The 10,481-nt window shown below is 40.1% G+C and overlaps 1 protein-coding gene across 1 annotated transcript; it reads right to left on the minus strand.

Annotated features, from left to right (window-relative positions):
• Positions 1-4,694: 4,694 nt before the first annotated feature.
• Positions 4,695-8,797, minus strand: mnx2b (motor neuron and pancreas homeobox 2b). Its single transcript, XM_085411550.1, has 3 exons — positions 8,062-8,797; positions 6,733-6,893; positions 4,695-5,853 (listed from the first exon to the last, which is right to left on the minus strand). Exons 1-3 carry the CDS (start codon positions 8,492-8,494, stop codon positions 5,437-5,439), a joined length of 1,011 nt encoding a protein of 336 aa, XP_085267676.1. The 5' UTR covers positions 8,495-8,797; the 3' UTR covers positions 4,695-5,436.
• Between the last annotated feature and the right edge of the window lie 1,684 nt (positions 8,798-10,481).

Consider the following 10,481-nt stretch of genomic DNA (forward strand, 5'->3'; position numbering starts at 1 on the left):
TCTTGAAATGTGAGACTGTGTAAATTATGAATTTCACATTCATATCATCAGTACAGCAGTAACTAGCTATGTTGTCTTGATGTCATTTCAAAATTACTCTTGCTTATTTTATATGAAAGTGTAATACTGGATTTGTAAAGGTGTGATCATCAATTTTGAGTTAATTTGAGGATTTACCAGCAAAATTACAATCATAAGCCGGGGAGGGGCTGCAGCTAGTAAGGCCACCCAGACGAGGTGTCATTCTTGGTTTTGCCACAAGAGGGCAGACTTGGTCCTTCTTCGTACACGTGTCAGCGTGTTTCTGTTTTTTGCATTTCATATATTTTATTAACAAATAATCCGAAGCTTGGCAAAGTTCACTGACATCATACACCTGGTGACACGAAGAGCGCTTTCTCATAATAATAAGTTTATCCTTGATTTATAGATTTAATTAAAAAATACTAATAATAATAATATGTTGTTTTTTAATAACATTAAAACACAACATATTATTATTAGTATATTCCTGACCAGCATGAATTTTAGTTTAAGCTACAGAGTATATAAATTAAAGAGTGGTTGGGAGAAGTGACTGAATGAAACAGTACCTAAACAGGCTTTATTTCTTACCTGATGACAGAAAATTAAAAATTCTTCTTCTTAATTTATTTTACCAAGATCATCTGTAAAAACATGAAGTAAAAATTCCTTGTTGTGACAGGTGGGTGTCAACCAGGAAGTTGTTCGCGAAGGCATCATGATTCAGTTTAAGTTAAGTTGTTGTAGTTTATATATTCCACAAAACACTGATAGAAACATGAGTGTGATGTTCTACTGCAACAAAACCAGTAAATATGTGTTAATGTGATGTTTCTAGTATTGGGAAAAAACTAAATTGCTTTATCAGTGAACAAAAATATAAAAGACGCATATATTCTGCATATGCTCTTCATGCAGATACAATCCTTAGAGGTCACGGCAGCAGATCATCATCCCCTCCATCTAACCTTGTCCCAGCATCCTCCTCTGTCACACCACCCCTCCGAGTGTCCTCCTTGGATTCCAGCGAGAGTAGATGTGGAGTCTTCCCATGCTTCTGTTAGCGATGCTCCATCTGAATGGATGATAACAACATTCGGAACAAACTAGCAGGTGGAGATGGCCCCCTATTGGCCCATAAATATGGGGCTGATTTCTGCTAATAACGCCCATTTTATGGACTGATAACATCTGAAGCGGGTGTCATTACACCCATGAACTGCATGGCAAACTGTGGTCTTCGTCTTTTCCTCCTGCCTGGCAGCGCCATCTCCAACATCCTTTGTCCAATTTTTTCACTAATCCTTGAACATGTCTGAACTATCCCAGCCTTGCCTCTATTTCTACGACTGTCCCTGTGATAGACTCATTTCTAATCCTGTCCATGATGGTCACACCAGTGACAATATTAACCGTGTCAGCTCTGCAAGCTCACTCCACCTACATTTTGTTTCCTGTCTACACCAGAGTGGAACAGGCCTTACTTCACTTGTATGCAGAAAATATTCCTGAATCAGCTGAATTTTTCAAGCAAGACATTGCTGACCTTAACCACAGCCATGTTATCATAACCCATGCTTCTACAGTTCAGACTGGACCTCTGCACGGCCCTTTTCTGGATTGGCATGACTGGAAGCTTTGACATCAGAGCATCCAGCTGTCACTGTGTTGTGAGAGTGTGGCTTTATAATTTAATAAAGTTAATCGGAAAAATTATGATGAGCAGGAAAGCAAATTAATATGCCCGAAAAATTAGATTGTATTATAATTAAAAAACAAAAGAAAAAAACTTTTCCTCACTAATGATAAAGGTTGTCACAATCATCCAGAAGATCCAAACACTTAAAGAGAAAACAGGCCTGGTGTCAGTTTACGTCTCCTTGAAAAGTGAGATAACCTTCATTCCTCCTCACACAGATGGACGGCCTCTCCATTGTTGCAGAAATCCATCATGATTTTTATTTATTTATTTATTCAGTAAATTTATGACACGAACATTTACACGGGACGGAAATTCAAAAAAACTGTCCCAATCAGCCTTAATTCACCCTACTTTTCCTGCAATAATAAATGACGCCCATGAATACATTCACCCCTAAAACGCCTCTTCAATAAACTTTACTGGCAAAGAAAAAAGAAAAAAAGTGCCCTTTTTCGTGCTTTAGAACAGCGTTTTAAGTCGGACAGATGTGGATTTATGGGACCCCGTCGCTCACTGCAGCCTTACTTGTCCATTAGTTAAGTGACAGGACAGGGCCCAGGGAAACCTGCGGCGGTACGTGTGATTACGTTAAAAGATCGCACAATCTGTTCATATTTACGTAATGAGTCCGGCATTTTGCTGATTGATTAAACTACAGGGTGTAAATATTTTAAGGACACGCTGATTTATAATCCGACAAAGCAAAAAAAAGAAAAAAAAAAAGAAGAAGGAGGCCAATTTATTTGTCTAACCATGAAAATGGGGGTTTCTGGTAAACCGTTCTTGACGTCTCACGGGCTGACTTGAGTGATTCAATAGACAGTGAAAGATTTTTATAGAAAGACGCGGGCTCTCTGCGCATTATTGGGGAAAAACAGAGAGAGGCAGGAGCCCGTCAGCACTTTTTGTTGCCGGAAAGTGACAGCGTTATCAGCGGTGAGTGTAATTTACGCGAGGGGGGAAATTTTTTAATCAACACGCACAGTGTATTCAGATTAAATTAGAGGAGAAACAGAATCAATGACCTCCATATATTCCTCCGCTGCCTTATCAATTAGCTGTGATTTTGTGTGTGTGCGTCCTGTGTCAGAGGGCCCTCTGTCATAAAATGGGCCAAATGGCATTCGTCATAGAGCTGACAAGTCACACAACTAAATGAGCTCCTATTGATTCGTGAGATTTTTCATCAGCCAAATTAAAAGCTGCGGTTTGATAGAGGCTCACTCTGCAGGCGTGTTACGTTCACTCCTATTAAATCAAGTCAAAGTTAAACGAAAACTTCTTTGGAGTTAAACACTGGCTAAATAAATAAATAAAAAAGCGGATTTGATGCTGCTTCAGGTTAATCATCATTTCGATCTTAACCAGATTTGTTAAAGCCCTGACCACGTGTTAAAACTCGTATCCTTGTGTGCTTCCACCTTTCTTTATTTGATCCCTTTCGTTATAAAACCTTTGATCTTCTGTGAGGTCTCTCTGAGCAGAGATTTCCGCTGTATTGCCACTAAGAAGGTCCTCATAGTTTACCACAGCCTCACCTCAGAAGCTCTGGAGGTCTTTTTTTTTTTTTTTTTCATGAAATTGATCCTTTACTGTCACTTAAAATAAAACTTGCACAAATGGCATGAATGCTTATGTATACATAAGCACTGGGAAATATTCCCAGTGCTTATGTATTTGCACTGGAATATTTCAGCAGAGGTCTCATAACACAGTTTTATGAATATGTTATCAGATTTGTTTCGATAAAGTTTGATGTCAAGGTGATTCTTTGTACTTGATGTCAGCTGTAATTATTCTGTTATTTATCCTACGCAAACATATACATGATTTTCATATTAAAAGTATATTTTTTAACAAGTGATGCTCTTAAGGGTCTCTTAAGTTTCTTATATATATAAGACAGAACAGCCAAGAGCCTCATAAGGGTGCTAAAAGCACTGCTAAATCACTGCCACCAGTTAAGAATGCATTTAATCACTATATAAATATGTGACCGTGGTCTGAGAGAGGGTTAAGTTTCACCACACTGCATGTCCTCCAGTCTGCTCCTTAATCACAGCCCTTACATAGGGGTCCAATAAAAAGCCTCTTGCGGTTGCACAAACTCATCATGCCGTTGCTCTTGGAAATTAAAATGGGCCTATGTGACCGCTCCCCATCAGGCTTTTGATTGCTTTACTTCCTATTCATTAGCTTAATTATTTGGCCATCAGTAAACCTCACCAAGTAATTAATATCTGAGAGCCTCTGCAGTAAATTAAAACTGTGAAATGAGGCGTACTTGTGCTTTGGTTTACTACCAGAGGCAGCAGGGATGTGAGCTAATGGGTGGGAACTGAAAAAGACGCAAACATGAACAGTGAATTGCTTTTGTAGCCAAGGAGCATTTTCACGGGAGTGAGATAAAGCTGTTTGTGTTTTTTTCCTTTCTTTTGCACAACAACTCTCAGAGTGGTTATCCAGCACTTTGGTCCAGACTGAAAAACACATCATAATTACATTCTTCTTGCTTTCTGGATTAATTTTAGTTGTGCAAATGATTCCCTGATTTTTCAGAAAGAATTCCATAGTCTCTCTCTGGGTACTCCAGCTTCTTCCCACAGTCTAGAGACTTGCTTGTTAGACTGATTATCAATAGGTCTTAGGTGTGAATGTGAGCACAACAGGTTGTCTCTCTCTCTGTGTATTAGCCCTGTGACAAAAATTGAAATTGAATTAAATAATAGAATAAATAGAAGTATATCTTATCCATCCACAGCAGCTGTTAGCAGACGTTGCTTTGTAGACTTCAGCTGGTAATTTAATCACGAGGCAGCAGGTAAGCAGCTCCTTCAACGCTCAGCACCATCCCTGTGTGAGTTCTTTTATGTATTTTAAAAAACAATTGAAATCAAATGTATTTGTCCATATATATATATATATATATACATTTCTATCACATCAAATGGAAATAATTCACTTCTTTTGTTGCCATTTTCTTTATTTCACATTTACACCACACAAGTTTGAGATAAATACACGTACGATTCATCCTTCAATCATTCAAATAAATTAAGTTCATTTATTTACATGTAAGTGACGACAACCAAGTCATAAATATTATTGAAAAAAAAATCTGAATATTCACATTAAATGCACAAATGGAAATGCGCTACATGGGATGTTGTGCAAAGTCTGGGAGCAAAAACATCTGGAACTGCAGCTGTTTCTGAGCCTTTGTCCGTTCTATCAATGGTCACACGGCTCGTGCGCCTCCTGAACCTCATCAAACTGTTTGAATGTGTTGTAGTTCACTCCTCTTAACATTTAATTCCTAAAAAATGTGTTCACTGAGTGGAGCTCAGGCTGTGAGTGGATGGAGGAAACAAGTTTGCCACAGAGGACCACTGGCGCATTAAAAAAGAGCAAAATTAGGGAAAGAAAGAAGCAGTTTTTTCCAGCATGCTGCAGCAATGTAAATTACTTAGTGATAATTCTATTCACAAATAGTTTAAGCACTATACACGCGTCATAATCCTGCATTTGTTTATGTGTGATTGTGTGAATGAGTCCAACAAATGTCTTGATTGGAAAAACCTTCTCAGAGCATACGAGGTGAAGATCTTTAGGTTTGTCCTCTCTCACAAACACAGACTTTCCTGTTGTGACTTTGCTGAAACACTCAGGTAATTCTCATGTGTTTTTAAAACCTTTTTCTGGGTGTGTATTCACAGTCCTGCCCCAATTTTCCTGTCACCCCCACCCACTTCCACCCCATCCAGCTCATCATCAGAGAAAGGGCTGTGGGAGCTGTAGCCAGCTTCATTGTTACGCTGCAAGAAGTCCGTGGTTTGCTGGATCCCAACTAGGTTACCCGCAGAAAGAGGAAAGCCACGCTGGGGTGCCTCCGCTACTTCTTCCTCCTCATCCTCTCCATCTTCTTCCTCTTCTCCATCCTCCAATTCGAGAGCTATCCTTCGGTCGTCCGGGTTCAAAGCTCGTCTGCTCTCACTGGATTTGTCGGAGCCTGTCTTTCCCGAGCTGCGTAGTCTCTCTGCCTCAGACTGGGTGGAGGCAGTGGCCTGCTCCTTTGCCTTCCGACTGCGCTTCCACTTCATCCTCCGATTTTGGAACCAGATCTTCACCTGCGAAGTGATCATAGTAGAAGAAGAACGCATGTTTAAAAGAAGAAACGCAACCTGGGGTTTGTCTGAACAGAAACAAAGACAAATTTAGTCACAGCTCCAGAAGCTCTCTCTTTCCTATTTCTTTTTTCTTTGTTAGATAAAAGCTGCTTTATAAATTGTTTATTCTATTTTACCTTCATTTTTAAGGTGATATGTTTCATATTGCATGTCAGTGTTGGGGAGGATAAAAAGTGTTATTTTGGGGTTCATGCTGTGGTCATCATTAACGACATCACTCTTTATTATCACAAATTTTTTATCCCTCCTCCTCCTACCAGAGGTATTAGCATTCATAACACTGAAACAATCAGCGACAAATAAATATTAACAGAAACATAAGACATGTGAGTCTTACACACATGAATATATGAAGATAGGTAAACAATGAACACTGAAAACTGCCACAGATGATTGACAACACAACATCTGTGGACATGAGAAGCAGTTTGCTGATCAGCTAACTGCAACAAGAATGAAGATACTTTAGTAAAGTGTAACATTTAAAGCTGATCTAATAGAGTGCTGCTGGCTGTTTTCATGGTATAAAAATGGTTTGGTCTTATTTAAGGCTACAATAAAAAAGAAAAAGGAAGATGAAATCTGTTGATTGGTTGTTTTCTTTTTATTTTCTCCCTATTTTGATATTGTGGCTCATTTAGTGTTATTAGGTGATGGGTTTCACACTCCTTTAACTCTACCGAGTTATTCTTATTAAGAAAATAAAAAATAGATATAAATGTTATAACTGCAACTACACACATACAGTGTGCTGGCATCTGTTGAGCGCCGTGATCTGGAGATGTAAAGAGGAGCTCTGCAGTCTCTGGTCTGGCTCACCTGTGTTTCGGTCAGCATGAGTGAAGTGGCCACCTCGAAGCGCTTGGGCCTGGACAGGTATTTGTTAAGCTTGAACTGGTTCTCCAGCTCCAGGAGTTGCTGGCTGGTGAAGGCGGTGCGGGGCCTCCTGCATTTCCCCAACAGGCCTGACTGAGCACCCGCTGGAAGAGGAACAGCAAAGTTATCAGTTTGTGTGTGGTCCCATGCAAGATGACTATAAGTGTATATTTTAAAAACCCAAATCACCTAAAAACAGGATGAATATGTGCATATTAATATTAATATTATAAAGTTATTTCCTAATTATTTGGATTCATTTAAGGCTCTATCCAGGAATATTTGCTCACTGGCTGCCACCACTCTTATTTATATACTGTAACATCAAGGACATCAGAAGTTCATGGTAATGTTGTGGGTGGGAACAGACGCGCATATGCCGGCACTCTCCGGCCATCATTAACTATAATAGCTTTACTCCAGTTTATTGTTGACGGGGGGGACACGGCAGAAGCGGGCGCAGGGGCCATAAAAACACAGGCATGCCATTAACTTAATGAAAATTCAATGAAGGCTTTTGGGATTTTATTGATGAACTACAGAACGTTTTAGGTGTTTGTTTATAGTTTCTTCGTCACACAAAGACAGTTTTCATCGGGCTGGCGTTTATAGAGAAATAAATGGGGCAAAATTAAAATATGACAGAGACGCAGTAAAACAGGTGCCACTGTACTGTGAGGGACGATGTATGACTGCCATTAACGCGACATACAGGACTTAGATAAAAAAACAACAACAACAACAACAAAAACAACAGAAGGCGCACAAAGCAAAGCTAACCGAAAGCTTTAAATTACGCTGCCAGTGAAATGTATTTATGAATAATAAATAAACATTAACATAAATATTAAGGTTTTTAAATGTAATAAAACTTTGGAGAATAGAAAAAAAATCTATGTCAGAATCGTTAGTCCGGTTTGTGATTTAAACAATAAATCTGTGCTGTGTGCTTGATATCATGAAAAAATAAGCAAACATAAAAACCCCGAAATGACAACTATTTAGTTATTAATTAAGCATAATAATAATAATAATAATAATAATAATAATAATAATAATAATAATAATAATAATAATAATAATAATAATAAGATTAACTTGACCAGTTCCGCCTAAACTCTTTCTCTTTTAGTGTAACACACAGCTGTCTGAAAATAAAATAAATTAACAGATAAATTCTCCTGTGAAATTAATTTATTTTTATTTATATATTTATTTATTTTAAAGTTAGATTATTCTGGACCTCTGCTTATCTAATGTCATCACACTTACAGCTGTAATCCGGCAGTCGTGGCACCATGAGCCCAGCGCGGATCCAGTGCTCCAGGGGCAGAGATCCAGCCATGGTAGCCACCTTCAGGTGCTCTGGGTAGGTCTGCGATAGGTGCGTGAAGCCAGTGTAGGCGAACGCAGGGTGTTGTCCACCCAACGCCGACAGTGGGTACATGGGTGCAGGATACATGCCGGGAATCGCTCCCTGAGGCAGCGATGCAAGCCCCGGATGGGGCAGATTGAGGACACTCTGCTTGGGGATTATTCCGGTCTGAAGGTGCGCTCCTCGCGGGGACGGAGTGTCCCCACGGCGGCATGAGACCGGGCTGCCGGCCGGGCTGTCACTGCTCAGACCGGGTGAGAGGTCTCGACCACACCGATTGGTCTCATCGGCGAGAAGAGCGTCGATTCGAAAGTTTTTCGATTTCTCCATGATGGCTTCAGCAGCAGCAGAGAGAGAGCGAGAGAGAGCGGGACTGAGGAGTCTTTAGAAAAAACAAGTCGAGCTCTCTCCAGGTGCGCACCTGTGCCGTGCTCTTCAGTCACAAAATCATAAGCTCTCCTTTCCCCCTTTTATAAAGAAAAATAACCCGAAACCTGTATATTCGTTTAAAAAACACATTGGCAGGTTTTTCCCTCGTTGTACTTGTTTCAGCTAAATGCCACTCTAACTGACACCCGCGTGTGCGCGCGTGCACCGGTTTCTTTAAATTGCGCCTTTATGTCAGTCCGCACCATCGAGTCTCTTGGAAAACTAACCCACAGAGGTATGTTTCCCTCTACATCAGCCGTCCTTCTCCACCCCTGGAGGCCTCTGCCAGCTGGGGATTGGCTGGAGCTCGAGCTGCTCTGACGGGCCTCTAATCAGCTAATTACTCGCTCGTTTCTCCCCCCAGAAAGCATTCAGAGTGAGGTAATGTCCAACCCTTGTCCCGCCTGCAAACACCTTCAACTGCATCAAAGCACCGAAGTACATTAGAAGATTGGGCAATTGTATTTTCAGTATCTATCTTACTGCCAGCTCATCGTACTCTCCACAGATTGCGGCTACCTGGCTGCCATAAACAAAGAATTATACGCTGCTTTCATTGTCCAGACTAATTATTAGTGCTGCTAATATCCTCCACACCTTAGAGCCAAATACTGGCCTGTTTTCCACACTAATGTTATTGGTTACCTCTGATTGGTGTGACGTTAGAGACGTTGTGTACGGTATTTAAATCATTAGTATTAATGGTTTGTTTCATTCCTATACCAAGGCCATACCGATGCTATTAAAGTTTACGATCAGGAATTGCACACAAACCGTATAAAAGTGTAATGACTTGGCAGAAGAGGCTATAAGTTAATTGGCCCTCTGCTTAATGTGAACTAATGCAGTTTTAAGACTGGAGAAAGGCGGCGTACACCCGTCTCTCTTCGTCTCTCAGACATGGTACAGTTTATCAAAAATTATAAGTCACAGAATAATAAGTGGAATCTGCATGTTGCTGCACCAGAAGGAAAACTCCATCTTTTGATAATGCGACATTACAGATCTCTATCCAACCCAACAATAACTATAAATAATGTGATTTTTTCCTGTGCAGTTGTGGCTTGTGTAATACTAACAATCTAATATTTATATTTATTTGTTTTATGTGTTCCCAAGAATATGTTTTAGGCTCTAACACCTTCACTAACAAATAGTCATCTTTTCCTCATGTCACAATATTACATTTTCCACATAAAAGCACACGTGGGCCTTTGTGTGCTTCGTTCTGCTGATGTGAACAAAAACGCCACCTGTTTGAGGACACCCCCTTCTTAAATCTGTAAAATTGTGCGCACACGTGTGTATGTGCGGTGCAGTTGACCTCCAGGAAATTGCTAGTCCGCCCATTTCTCACTCTCTCTTTCTCCTTTACCGTGTTACTGCGGTGTCTCTCATCCTCAGCTCTCTCTCTCTCTATCAGGCAGATTGGTGTCTGTCTCCGGGGCTGATATAGAGGTAATTTGCTCCTGGGTAATCAGTGCTACCTTCTGCCTGTTTCTCGCAACCTCTCCCCTCTTTTCTTTTGCCTTTATTATTTGAAAGTATTTAAATAGCCAGGCCACCGCTAAACCTGTCACTTGAGTCTGCCAACAGAGGTCCACGAATTAAATTAAATCAGCGCCTGCTTCCAGTGTCTGGTGCATTCTTCTGACGATGGATGGTCTTTTCCTCCTAAAAGATGAAATTTTGCTGCTATATGTACATAAGTCCTGCTAATCCTAAATAAGTTAATAATTGAATATAACAGCTGGATCAGAAGCTTTAAGAACTTATAATACAAATCTTATTAATGAAGAGAAGACTGATTAATATAAATGTCTACAGACAGAACAGGTGGAGCTGGTGTAATTGAGATGGGGTCTAAAGAGCTTTAATAGTTTAGAAG

This window comes from Rhamphochromis longiceps, linkage group LG1, assembly GCF_057381845.1.
Source record: "Rhamphochromis longiceps isolate RC_006_pf linkage group LG1, R_longiceps_female_GT1.1, whole genome shotgun sequence".
Taxonomy (NCBI): Eukaryota; Metazoa; Chordata; class Actinopteri; order Cichliformes; family Cichlidae; genus Rhamphochromis; species Rhamphochromis longiceps.